Raw genomic sequence first — 14728 nt, forward strand, 5'->3', positions numbered from 1 at the left:
CCCTATCCAAAAGGAAAAAAAAACATTTTGCCTATAGTTCTACTTTAAGATACACTTTAAATAGGGAATGCTAGTCACAAGCTTTAATACACAGATGGCCACCAGTAGGAGTCATAGTACATAGTACAGAAAACTCTATTAAAAACATGTTTTCATGTACATTTTACAACATTAACTCAAATAAAACACGTTTACTCAAATAATACACTACAGTCTTAAAGTGGTTGTTAACCCTTTTGTCTTACTTTCATCTATAGGTAAGCCTAGAATAAGGTTTACCTATAGGTAGTGGAAATGTCTCCTAAACATGCGCCGTTTAGGAGATATTTCACTTGTAGTGCGCCAATGTCGTCATCGGTGCATGCGCTGTGAAGAAACGGACCGCCGAGCCATTTCTTCCCCCAGTGTGTGCCATGACGTCATGCGCGGGAATTTCGTCACGCGGCTCCGGACATCCACAGAGGCGGAGTGCACGGACCCGGAAGGAAGAGGGGAAGAGGGGCGAAGATGGACACGACCTGCACAGGGGACAGCGCTGGCTTCATTTGCAGGTAAGTGTCATATAATGGGCTAGTATGCGATGCATACTAGCCCTTTATGCTTTTAATTTGCAGGCCTTGCGGGGAGCAAAAGAGGAAGTAAAGCCCATCGGGGTTTACTTCCTCTTTAAGCAGGGGTCCCTACTGAAGATCTTTAAAGGTTTTCTTCACCAGTTTATTAAATGTTGTACAGTTTATCCATTCTCTGTAAATGCACTACAGTGATACAGTAAATTATTTACAAAATGTATATTTAAAAATGTTGGAGATCATTCCACTAATAAAATTACTGTACTGTGTGTTGACAAGAATGAGACCATAGTATCAAACAAAGGAACCTACACCGACAAGTCTATTTTATGGCTTTCTATTATACTGTGCTGTTTCCTAATAAAAATTGCACAATACAGTGAGATCTTTTGGGGGTACATAATAATGTCCTCATGCCTTGCTTTTAGAGAGAATTTTTATTTTCCTCACCAAGGACTGGATTCATAAAGCCACAATTCCCTGTACTGCACTCTTCCTACAATTTAAGACATTTGTTAGCCAGCAACACACAATCCCACCGCAGTGCCAGGGATCAGGCCTAATGAAGTTTGGCTTATGAACCTTTTAGCAGCTGTGTTCTGTCTGGAGATGTGTATTTCCTCAATCTCTTTAAAGGTCTCAGTATTTGTCATCCTGAGTTTTACACAGCTTAAGAAAAAATCACGTTTTCCCTTTATTAATACAGACATGTTGTACAGCCTATCTATGGATTTTTACTCTAAAGTGGACCTTGCACTAGATATTTTGTTACATGTTAATAAAAGGCATGCTAAGTAATGTGTAGCCATTATATTGTATCATAGCGTATGGCAGCCTTTCTCAACCTTTTACCAAAGAGGAACCCTTGAAATAACTTTCTGGGCTCAGGGAACCGCTACTAAAAATGACTACGTATATCTACAACTCATGATACATTAGTGTGATGGTCAGTGGGAGGAATGCTCCTTACACTTGTGGTCATTGGGAGGAATTCCCCCTTACAGATAGCTTAAAGGGGTTGTAAAGGTTTGCTTTTTTTCACCTTAATGCATCCTATGCATTAAGGTGAAAAAACATCCGACAATACCGCCCCCCCCCCCCCCCCCCCCCCCGTTTTACTTACCTGAGCTCCTAAACCTGCTGTGCTCGCCCCCGATGTCCTCTTCTCCACTCAACCTGGCCGTTGATTGGCTAGAGTGGATGGATTGAAAGCAGCGCAGCCATTGGCTCGCGCTGCTGTCAATCACATTCAATGACACGGCGCACCGGGGGCGGGGTCGAGTGATACAGCGAGCAGCTATAGCCGCCGGCTGTATCACGGGAGCGCACCCGCAAGAACTCAACACCATGCGAGAGAGCTCGCATGAAGGTGATTAGTTCTTGCGGGGAGGAGCTGAGACAGCTGCCGAGGGACCCCAGAAGACCAGGTTCGGGGCCACTCTGTGCAAAACGAGCTGCATAGTGGAGGTAAGTATAACATGTTTGTTATTTTAAAAAAAAAAAATTTTCCTTTACAACCCCTTTAATAGATCATTGGTTTCAGTGGGAACTTATTCCTGGAGGCAGAAATGTTTCATTGCTCAAGGAACCCCTAGCAACCTCTGGAGGAACCCTAGTTGAGAAACCCTGGAGTATGGGTTTACTACCCCTCAGAGAGGTCATAGTTCTCCTCCCAATGCTCTTATTCCTTTCCAGAAGAAGACACCATCTTTGTTCAGGCATTATCTAGGGTCAACATCTATTTCCAGGACTGACATGCTAGCTTAGAGATGTCATAATCATGTAACTCCCAGTGCCTGTGCATTATTTGTTCACAAATGTCGGAAACACATTAGCCCCCTGCTCCTAGCTCTCACCCTATGACTTGTTACAAAGTTACAGAGTTGCAGTCTGATCACTGGAAGGGGGGGCAACAGACAGATGACATTGGGGGTTATTTAAGAAGGGCAAATCCACTTGCACTGCAAGTGCACTTGAAAGTGCACTTGGAAGTGCAGTTGCTCTAAATATAAGGGGTAGATCTGAAATGAGGGGAAGCTTTGCTGATTTTATCATCCAATCATGTGTAAGCTAAAATGCTGTTTTTTATTTTCCTTGCATGTCCCACTCGGATCTACAGCGACTTTACTTCCAAGTGCACTTTCAATGCAAAGTGGATTTTCCTTTAGTAAATAACCCCCATTGCATCAACCGACAAAACGAGGTTCATTTACTAAAGGCAAATAGGCTGTTCACTTCGCAAGGGAAGCTGCACTTTGCAAGGGAGTTCACCCCAAAGCTTAGTGAATGTAGTGAATTTTCACTTTGCAAAGAATACCCAATCATTTGCAAGGGAAAATAAATAAATAAAATTGTATTTTTGTTTGAACATAGTTGGTTGATGAAAATCAACTGAGCTTCACCTCATTCACTGAGTTATAAGGAAGGTTTCCATGCAAAGTGAAACTTCTCTTGCAAAGTGAACATTAAAATTGATGTCAGACAGGTGATTTTGTAGCAGAGATTAATCGCTGCTACAAATCCCTAACACCAGTGATTACAGCGACTTGCAGCTAGTGGTGAATCGCTAGAGATGCTGGAGATAGTGCTACAGCATTGGGTTGTGCTCAGCTACAAATCCCAATCTGAGCAACATTCCATAGAAATGCTTTAGGAGCAGTTGTTGCCAGCGATTTTGCAACCAATATAAAACACTGCTTAATCTCGATGAGTAACAGAAACAAAGTGAGTCAGCGCTCTCATAGAAAATCATTACAAATTTCTTAGCAAGAATGATTGGGGGATGCTGCAAAACATCAGCTTAAGGTTGACATCAGCCTAAGGTGGATCTTTTTTCAAACAATATACTGTTGCTGTAAATTGTGGCATGTCAGGAATTCATTTGTGCAGCAAGCACTGCAGCTATGCTAATATCTGAAAGGTCATATACAGTGCCTGGAAAAAGTATTCACACCCCTTGAAATTTTCCACATTTTGTCATGTTACAACCAAAAACATAAATGTATTTTATTGGGATTTTATGTGATAGACCAATACAAAGTGGCACATAATTGTGAAGTGGAAGGAAAATTATTCAATTTTTTTTATAAATAAATAACTGAAAAGTGTGGCATGCATTTGTATTTAGCCCCCTTTACTCTGATACCCCTAAATAAAATCTAGTGGAACCAATTGCCTTCAGAAGTCATCTCATTTGTAAATAGAGTCCGCCTGTGTGTAATTTAATCTCAGTATAAATACAGCTGCTCTGTGAAGCCCTGAAGGTTTGTTAGAGAACCTTAGTGAACAACCAACACCATGAAGGCCAAGAAACACACCAGACAGATTACGGATAAAGTTGTGGAGAAGTTTAAAGCAGGGTTAGGTTATAAAAAATATCCCAAGCTTTGAACATCTCACAAAGCACTGTTCAATCCATCATCCGAAAATGGAAAGAGTATGGCACAACTGCAAACCTACCAAGACATGGCTGTCCACCTAAACTAACAGGCTGGGCAAGGAGAGCATTAATCAGGGAAGCAGCCAAGAGGCCCATGGTAACTTTGGAGGAGCTGCAGTGATCTGCAGCTTAGCTGGGAGAATCTGTCTACAGGACAACTATTAGTCGTGCACTCCACATATCTGGCCTTTATGGAGGAGTGGCAAGAAAAAGCCATTGTTGAAAGAAAGCCATAAGAAGTCCCGTTTGCAAGAAGCCATGTGGGGGACACAGCAAATATGTGAAAGCAGGTGCTCTGGTCAGATGAAACCAAAATCTAACTTTTTGGCCTAAAAGCAAAACATGTGTGGCGGAAAACACTGGACATCACCCTGAACACACCATCCCCACCATGAAACATGGTGGTGGCAGCATCATGTTGTGGGGATCATTTTCTTCAGCAGGGAGTGGAAGCTGGTCAGAGTTGATGGGAAGATGGATGGAGCCAAATACAGGGCAATCTTAGAAGAAAACCTCTGCAAAAGACTTGAGACGGGGCAGAGGTTCACCTTCCAGCAGGACAACGACCCTAAACATACAGCCAGAGATACAATGAAATGGTTTAGATCAAAGCATATTTATGTGTTAGAATAGCCCAGTCAAAGTCCAGACCTAAATCCAATTGAAAATCTGTGTCAAAACTTGAAAATTGCTGTTCACAGATGCTCTCCATCCAATCTGACAGAGCTTGAGCTATTTTGCAAAGAAGAATTGGCAAAAATGTCACTCTCTAGATGTGCAAAGCGGGTAGAGGCATACCCGAAAAGACTTGCAGCTGTAATTGCAGTGAAAGGTGGTTCTACAAAGTATTGACTCAGGGGGGCTGAATACAAATACACGCCACACTTTTCATAAATATTTATATTTATATATTTTTTTTTATTTATTTGTAAAAAATTTGGAAAACTATTTATTATTTTCCTTCCAATTTCCTTCCAATTCACAATTATTATTATGTACTTTATTGGGATTTTATGTGATAGACCAACACAAAGTTGGTCTATTACATAAAATCCCAATAAAATACATTTACGTTTTTGGTTGTAACATGACAAAATGTGGAAAATTTCAAGGGGTATGTATACTTTTTCAAGGCACTGTATCTTAACCTAAATGAGAAGAGAAGCAGTGCCTTCTAAGTGTAGCATAAAAGTACTGGCTTTATTAAACAACAAAATAGCAACTTACAACAGTAAGAAGGAAAAGCGCTCATCTAGGTAACACCGCTGTGGTGAGCCGGTCTGGTCCCACTGTGGTGGATTCAGCGCAAAGCCCTCGGCTGTGCTGGTGGCTCCCAGCATTTGCTGGTAGGTCCAGGTCCCTGATAAATGATTTCAAGATTCAAAAATTATTAAAAAGACCACGAGGGTCCTTAACTTCTGAAAATGCTGGTTGCTTTGCTGTCATGCTTATACTTTCTTCAACGATAATATTAGTAATACATTTATTGAATAGTAATCATCAGCTTGGCAAATATGTCTGCCAGTGTCTCTCCCCGGCGTACCATGTTTATATTTTGTGCCAGCAGTTTGTTCTAGGGTGACAACGCTTACTCACTGTACTGTATTTATGGGGAAGAAGCACTGTCACCATAGAAGAGGAATGCGTTGGGACTATGGAACCCTATTCTCCTTTCCATAACATAGGGCAGAGGTGTTCTGTAGTACACAAAGAGGCCAGGGAACAATGTAACTGATAAGATTGCAGCACAGAGAGACAGCACCAGAAGTTATAAGTTCACAAGATTTCTGACAGGGTCAACGGGTATATTTTCGCACCTACTGAACAAATAACATTTTCAATTGAAGTTCATTGGTAAAGTATAACTAAAGGGAAAACTTTTTTTAGTTTTGGATGAAGTGGAGAGGGATCAGAACACCTGTCAGTTTTTATTGCTTCCATTAGGGTGATTCACCCTCTCTATTTGTCCTGTTTACTGTTATCATTGAAAGTAAAAGTAAAAGAAAATTCCAAATTTTGAGTTGTCCCCAGAAATGTAACAGAGGGGACATCTTCAACTGGGGACACTAAATCTAGTGGCCTGGGGGTCCCCAAAGATTTCCCTTATTTTGCAGGGATTTTCCCTCACTTCCCATTTGGCTATGGGACAGGAAGTGAAGGGAAATCTCCCCAATGGGACATATGCTTTAATCTGAGTTCTCTGGAATTTACTGCAGCCATAAAAACTGAATACTAAATTCTTATGTTTTCTTCTTGCAGCTGAGCACACGAACCCAAAGTCACAAGGAAATGCCCTCCGTTTACTGTGAAGCGAAGCTGGTGGTCCCTCAGTACCAATGTGTGAAGCAGAAGCTCTTTAAAGCCATCCAGAAAGCAGGCCTAGGCACCTGGGTGAAAAAGCCTCCAGAACAAGAGCAATTTATATTACCTCTGTAAACGGCAGTTCCCCCTCTATGCCGTGACTGGTTTCTCATGGGACAATACAGACTGGCAGAATTTCTCTGCTCCATGTGCAAAGTTTGTTATCAATATACTGAATTAGATTATTTTTGTAATAAAGCAAATACATAATATTGATAAAGGACATGTTTTATGTGCTTGCTCCTTCACGTTTAGCCGGGATGGTAATTTGCAGGTTTTGGGCTTGTCCAAGTTGGGGGTATAAAATGTAGGCAGGCATGATATTTGTAGATACCCACAACAAGTGCAGCTCACTGGTTTAGGGCCTTAACTTACCAGCCAGCTTAGAGCTAAGATTGCTACTAAGGCCCAACTCCCACCAAAACAGTTGTGAATAGAAGAAAAAAGGGTTAGAATATCCGTCAAGCTTTTATTGCTGTATGTGACTCAACTGAGGAGATGTCCCATCATCTTTTATAAAATTAGCAAAAGAGGGGTCATCAGGATTGAAAGGTGCAAACAGCAATAAAAAAAATTAGCAGAGGTTCTGGATGTTTCCCTGTTCTTTTTTTAAAAAAAAAGGGGCTTTGTTGATTTTCAGTTTTCAGATTTTCTGTTTTCAAATTAGGGAGATTTACCATAATTTCCCAGTCCTGTGACCCCGTATCAACAATAGGGCCACAGACAACAATAAAACCAACAAATTATTGGCTGGAACTGGACTTCAAATGGCTACTGGACCTAGAATGTCACAACAAAAAGCTAACAAGTTTTTATGAAAAGTGAACTCCCAAAAAAACAACATTCCATAATAAATAAATAAATAAAAGTGATTTGCCAGTTGTCTGTTTTTTTGTCCTGTTAATGGCTTGGCCCTGTAGCAGGAAATTAAGCCTTTCAGAAGTATGGTGCTGTTCCTGTGTAGTCATAACTCCATCTAGTCATTATACAGGACCAATGTAACTCTGTATTTACTACACCTGTCCAACGCCACTTATAGATGGAAATCATTGAAGCAGACACTGCTGCTCCTATCATTTGAAGGTGCTTACGGGTCCTATGCTGAGCGGCCAGCCTCATGCACTGTGAATACAAGAAGTTGACCACTATGCACGGGTGCAATTCAGAGAATGCTTTGCATTTTCTGAATGAATGCAAAGGGATCTCTAATTGGACAAGGATGAAAGGCAGGATGGTGACATCACGCTTTCCAGCTCGTCCAGTCAGAGAATGGCACCCATGTTGAGCAGGCCGGGCAGCAGGAAAGCCATTGAGCACAGGACCTGCAAGTAAGTTGAGATCACTGGAGTTGAATGAATGCAAAGGGATCTCTAATTGGACAAGGATGAAAGGCAGGATGGTGACATCACGCTTTCCAGTTCGTCCAGTCAGAGAATGGCACCCATGTTGAGCAGGCCGGGCAGCAGGAAAGCCATTGAGCACAGGACCTGGAAGTAAGTTGAGATCACTGGAGTATGGTGTCTACATGATTACCAGATTCTACTGATTTCCAGCTTCCAAAGTATCGGTCAGGTATGGTATATTAATATTTACATTGGACTAAGCTGGCTATAACTATGTATAAAATATTCAAACCTGGAGGTCATCTTCAATTCAACAGTTCATCTTTGACCCCCATCTTAGGCTCTGGCACTGCTGTAGATTGCATCAAGAAGAAAAAGTGCACATGACCTGAGATTCACAAATTTATTAGTGATTTTACACTGGCTATAGTTGCTCATTAATAGCATCTTTTTTATTATTGTATTAAAATGGATGTGGAAACAGAATTAAAGACATTTAAAATGATGTTGCCTTTTCCCTGCCATCTTGTTATTTTTATTTTATTTTCCTTTCCGTTTCAGACTGGGAAAGGGCTGACTGCGGGTTACTTTTGCAAAATAAGTGGCCAGGAAGTCAGCTGCATTTAGGAAAATACTGTACTACCCCTGCCCCATTATCACACCTTTATCTTGAATATATTTAGTTCTCATAAATTAATTTTACATATATAAATATTTTATAGTTTTTTTATATACAACTTGTATTTTAGTTTTAGCTTTATATTTAGGTATATAAAAGAAAATGTACAGGTAGAAATTGACCAAAGTGATAAGAACTATAATATAATAGGACTATGGGAATAATATATGATAACAGAGAATAAAAACAACCCCCACCTTTTCTAGCTCCCCAAAGCACCTTGCTATGGATATTTATACAAATGTATACAGTAGACCATAGACATTGTGACATTGGACCGTTCCATGCCTGTCATTCTGCAGATGTAATAAAATAGTTCCCATATGTCTTTTTTATAGTTCAAGAATAGTTTCTGTATAATAACACCCATCTTTATATTGAATACCATTTATAGAAATAACTTTATTCCTGGCTGGCAAAAACTTTGAGTTTTCATTATGGACATTTCAGCACTATGCATTCACTGTTAACCTTGTTTAATCAAGACATGTTCAAGCAAAAATCATTGTGATCATTTTATGTTACTGTATCTCAGGTTATATGATAACACTTAATATATTAGATCTTTTAAGACTGTGAAATGTTATATTTGTATTGATAGACGAGTTTCCCCCTATGCCTGTGCAGGCACTTGAAATATCCATTGTGCCCTCTGGAAAATAGTTCATGTCGTACAAAATTGGAAGGGCACCTTACTGTCTGAATGTAGTCATCTGCAGTTATCTACAGTGGAAATAAATCAGGAAATATATATATATATATATATCTGCACATAACTGCAGACCAGATTACAACCTTCCAACAGTGTATACAGGCATAATGAAATAGGACTGGTAATGTATGCCATCTAAAGAGTTTATTGCATTAAAGTTGAACTACGAGGGGTGTTCAAGCCAAACCGGGACTTTTGAGTTTTTATAATAGAACAAATTTCAAGGAGTGGAAACTGAATTTATTTTTTGACTTATTCTCCTGCTACAGTTATACACTTATCCAAGTGTTTAACTAATGCCTGGAAAGCTTCGGCATAGAAAGATTTGTCAGTACTCCTGAACCATCTTAGGACCGCCTGCTTTACTTCATCATCAGTGCTGAAATTCTGACCTCCGAGGAAATCTTTTAGGGGTCCAAACAGGTGGAAATCACTTGGAGCGAGGTCTGGGCTTGTAAAGGGAATGTGACAATATCTCACAGGCCAGTTTGCTGTAAAATGCACATAGTGCAGTGAGCAGTATGAGCTTGTGCTTTGTCCTGGAGAAACAGGACACCCTTAGTGATCAAACCAGGCCGTTTTTTCTGCAGACACATATGCATATCACTCAGGCGATTCATGTGCTAAATGTTTACAGGAATGACTGTTGTGGGCTGGGAACCACCACGGATGGGATCGTCACTGATGGACGTACAGCCATCTTTTAAACGTTTACACCATTAAAATGTCTTACTGTGGCTGAGCGTCTCATCGCTGTACTGTGTTTGAAGTCTTCTGTAGGTATCCATGGGTTTTACGCCTTCATTCACAAGAAACTTCATCACCACAAGCTGTTCCAATGCACACACTAACATTGTTGTCTGTCATCTTGATTAACCACTTGCTTACTGGGCACTTAAACCCCCCTCCTGCCCAGACCAATTTTCAGCTTTTAGCACTGTCACTCTTTGAATGACAATTGCACAGTCATACAACACTGTACCCAAATTACATTTTTATATTTTTTTCCCACAAAATAGAGCTTTCTTTTGGTGGTATTTGATCACCTCTGGGTTTTTTATTCTTTGTTAAAAAAATTTAAAAAGACTGAATAAAAAAAAAACACAAAACCGTTTTATATTTTGTTAATAAATTTTGCAAACAGGTAATTTTTCTCCTTCATTGATGTACGCTGATGAGGCTATACTGATGGGCACCGATAGGCTGCACTGATGGGCACTGATAAGGGGACACTGATGGGCACTGATAAGGCGACACTGATGGGCACTGATAAGGCGACACTGATGGGCACCGATAGGCTGTACTGATGGGCACTGATAAGGCGACACTGATGGGCACTGATGGCCACTAATAGGCAGCACTGGTGGGCACTGATGAGGTGGCACTGGTGGGCACGGATAGGTGGCATTGGTGGGCACTGATGGGTGGCACTGATGGGCGGCACTGAAGGGCATTGATAGGTGGCACAAATAGGTGGCGCTGATAGGTGGCACTGAAAGCTGGCACTGATGGGTGGCAGTGATGGGCACTGATGGGTGGCAATTATGGGCACTGATCAGCACTGGTAGGTAACACTGATAGGCAGCACTGCTAGGTGGCACTGACGAGGCACTCATTGGCACCACTGGTGGGCATTGATAGGTGGCACTTGTGGGCACTGATAGGTGGCACTGATTGCTGGTACTTACTGTGGGCACTGATTGCTGGAACTTACTGTGGGCACTGATTGCTGGCACTGTCAGGTGGTACTGGTGGGCACAGAGGATCTTCCTCTTCGGGACCAATGTCCCTTCAAACAGCAGCCGATGATCGGCTTTTTTTCTCCTCACGCTGTCAGTGTGAGAAGAAAAAAAATGATTACCGATCCTCTGTTTACATCACATGATCAGCTGTCATTGGCTGACAGCTGATCATGTGGTAAGGGTCCGGGATCAAGCCCTTACTCGGATCTGTGATCACCCGATTCTCATTGACTTGGGTGATCACAGCGTGCGCCCTTCAGGGGGGCGTGGCCAGCTTTGAAAGGGGACGCCGTCAATAGACGGCCTCCCGGCAAAGCAGATCCGTGCTGTAGCCATCATTCGGCTATATCGCGGATCCGAAGGAGTTATAGGTCTCTGAACTGGCCGGCGATCAGTAATAGGACACATCTGCCAATTACTACTGCAAATTACTACTACTAATATAGTACCTCCAGGCTAGCATCCCTTTTTTCACCTGTAAGATTAAAAGTCTCGGTTTGATTTGAACACCCCCTATACAACTTGCTGTGGAGATTTCCCCTCACTTTCTTTTTCTGTAACAAAGTATTGCTGACAGTAAAGCTCCGAACACTCCTTTCTGGAGTGCATTCTCCTTTTGTTTATATGGAGAATCCACTTGTGAGACAGTAGCATTATCAACAGCCTCTAGTGGATTTTGTAATGGAACAATGCACTCTAGAACGGGAAGAAAGGAAGCTGAGCTTATACGTATTGCATGGGTCTTCCTAAGACAATGGGGTCATAGATTACAGTAACAACTGGACAAAGGATTAGCATCAACCGTAAAACGTCTTTAATGAAAATCCATTGCAAAGGTTAAAACTTTCCAAAACTATTTTTTGTTGTTTTACAAAGAATGGGAAAGGGTTAAAAAATAACTTATTGCTATCTGTGTCACTATTGGAGAGATTTATCCTCACTTACTGTTCAGTCTGACAACTGTCACTTGGACAAGAAAGTGAGGGTAAATCTCCCCCATGGGTAACACAGACAGCACTCTAGAATGGGGAGAAAGGAAGCTGAGCTTATACTCATGGCATGGGTCTTTCTAAGACACTGGGATCATAGAATGCAGTAACAACTGGGCAAAGGAACAGCATCAACTTTAAAACGTCTTTAATGGAAATCCATTTCAAAGGTTTAATCTTCCCAAAACTGTTTTTGTTGTTTTTGAAGGGGAAAGGGTTTACAAAAACTTGCTATTGCTATCACTATTGGAGAGGCAGCAACAAAAAAAACTTGACAAAGCATCTAAAACTTACCAACCCTAGCCAAAAAAAAAAAAAATCTGTCTGGAGATATCCTTTAAGACAGTGGTCATCAACCCTGTCCTCAGGGCCCACTAACAGGCCAGGTTTTATGTATTACCTTGAGGAGATGCAGACTAGAATACTGCAATCACTGAGCAGCAAATTATATCACCTGTGATGTATTTCAGTTATCTTGCAAAACTGGCCTGTTAGTGGGCCCTGAGGACAGGGTTGATGACCACTGCTTTAATACATTCTAGTTCTATTTAAAAAAGACATTTGGCTCCTAAATACTAACTGTAGCAATAATGCCATAGTAAAAATCTAAAAGTGCAGATTCCTAACAAACCCTAAATATAGAGGACCTTAGAATTACTATTCAGGAATTCAGGAACTTGAGCATTGAATGTGAACATGTGACTTTGATATCATCAGAACAATAGTAAAGGCAGGTGAACTATAAATCCCTCTAAGTGTGCGCACACTGTGCCTACAGGCTTTGAAATCAGACTTTTGTTATGAAGTGGATTCCCATATTCTAGGCAGCCATGGCTTTTTTTATTGCTTGGCTGGACATTTTAATACCTTGAAATCAGCTTAAGTGTCTTCTTAATAAGTAGAATTGGAATTAAGATAACAAGACAACATCTTCTTCCTAACACAACTAGACTTGGTCCCTGATTCAGACTCTTTGTAATAGCGGTATGAATGGCTGACATACTGTCAGTTATAAATTAGTAGGGTCATTGTAAAATAGTAGAGTACTCAGGGGGGAAAGAGATAAGACGACATTAATCCTTTAATCTGCCCATCCATTCTTGTTTGGATTTTCCGTTGTAGTTCATATTTACCTGCAAGACAAATTGCCCATTTCTGGTGTGTCTGGCAGGGTGTTCACATCTCTTCTCAGATAGAATCTGGTCACATTTGTCTTCCCCTTTCAAAAAGAACAAAGCAAGCATCTCGGAGAGAAATAACTGCTGAGATCAGCATTTTTAGGCACTTGTATATAAAACCTGTTCGAGTCAAGTGCATTTTTTCTTTGTTCCTATTATCTTGTACTAACCCATATACAGGTTATTTTATTAGGGCCATTTAAAGTAAATATGACCTACATACTACTATAAGTACATACATATTTATTTCAACACATCTGAACTTTTTTGGGGGGGGGTTGTATTTTAGGGACATTTTCCCATTGAGGGCCACAAAAAAGGTGTGCTTGATAGTCCATTCTGTCTACTGCTGATACTTCTGAGGTCAACCACTCTCACCTGAAGAATAAGCTCTATGTAAGCTCTGGCTCAGGGCTAAGAACCCATCCCAAACTCAAACATGACAGTGAGTGGCAAATTGAATAAACAATGCAAATCCAATATAAGGGGAGCACAGGGGAAATAACAATTAATAGTAGGTATCAAGTGAATCTGGCACCTTGTCCTAAAAGTAGAAAAGCAGACCCTCATTAAGATTTGTTAAATGTATATCTAATTTTGCCAATAATTGGTCGTCGGTATGGGATGTGCACAATATAAAATCCTGTTGGATGAGATCATTCTGCCCTTTCAATTTTCTTTCCAGTCTGACTCCTGCACTGAATGCTGGATCTATACAATTTTACTTTTATGGCCAAGTCTCTTAAAGCCTGAGGAAGGCATACCTGTTTGGGTCAGGTGTTCCCTACTTACCATACTGGGGTAGACTAAGGCTGGCCATACAATAAAGAAGACAGTGTTACCAATTTAGCCATTATATTGTCTCACCCTGCTCTATAACATTCTGATCAGGAGACAGGTTCACTTTAAATAGCACTGTGGTTATAGTTTGTGTCAAATTGTCACAATGTCTTCAAGTGTTTTCCATTTACCAGCAACAGCAAACTCTTGTATCAAGAAGATGAAAATATATACCCATAGTATGAAGAGTACTGCCAACACTTTGTTATCTAAACTTAACCAATAAATACTGCCATTCCATTCAGACCTCACTTGAACAGCATTTCTCAGAACTAGTATCTACTTGGGTATCATAACTGCTTGAAGACTGGGTCAGGGAAGTCCTAGAAACATTCTTGTGCAAATATAGTAGTGTAGGACAGTTTTGACCACAAACCTGTATGACATGGAAGCATGATTTATTGGCAATACTTTGTAATCTAATGTAAATTTGTAAGATTTGTAAAAACAACATTAAAAAAAATGAATTTATGAGGGGTGAATTTGCTGCTTGTTCCAGTAAATTACACTGCTGTCATATAAGTGAATGTTTCTGTTCAATAAATAAAAATAACAAACAACCTGCACATTTGTCTCTTTTTAACTGCATTGTGTAGCAGCTGTGCGTCAAACAATTCAAACATGCACTCCGATCAAACATTTCGCATTTACATTAATAAAGCAGAACTAAGCTCTCTCAATCAACATGAACTATTTTTAATCCTTAAGATGCAAGCATCATTAAATAGATAGGAAGATATATTATATTTACATGTCTTAAACTTTTTTTTTACATTTCTTCGGTTGCTTTTTAATTTCTGGCCTAGGCCAAAATGTTGTCATACAACCTATGAGTCTTATTGGGCATAATTGTTTCTTTTATCTCAAGGAGGGGGA

General features: G+C 40.4%; 1 protein-coding gene across 1 annotated transcript in view; it reads left to right on the forward strand.

Annotated features, from left to right (window-relative positions):
- The window catches only part of ADARB2 (adenosine deaminase RNA specific B2 (inactive)), a 910273-nt gene extending 895925 nt beyond the window's left edge, over positions 1 to 14348 (forward strand). The window contains exon 11 of the mRNA XM_073629898.1: positions 6268 to 14348. Within this exon, the coding sequence (XP_073485999.1) occupies positions 6268 to 6444 (177 nt within the window). The 3' untranslated portion in view covers positions 6445 to 14348. The remainder of the gene's footprint in view (positions 1 to 6267) is intronic.
- Positions 14349 to 14728: the final 380 nt, after the last annotated feature.

The sequence above is a fragment of the Aquarana catesbeiana genome, linkage group LG05 (genome assembly GCF_042186555.1).
Source record: "Aquarana catesbeiana isolate 2022-GZ linkage group LG05, ASM4218655v1, whole genome shotgun sequence".
NCBI lineage: Eukaryota > Metazoa > Chordata > Amphibia > Anura > Ranidae > Aquarana > Aquarana catesbeiana.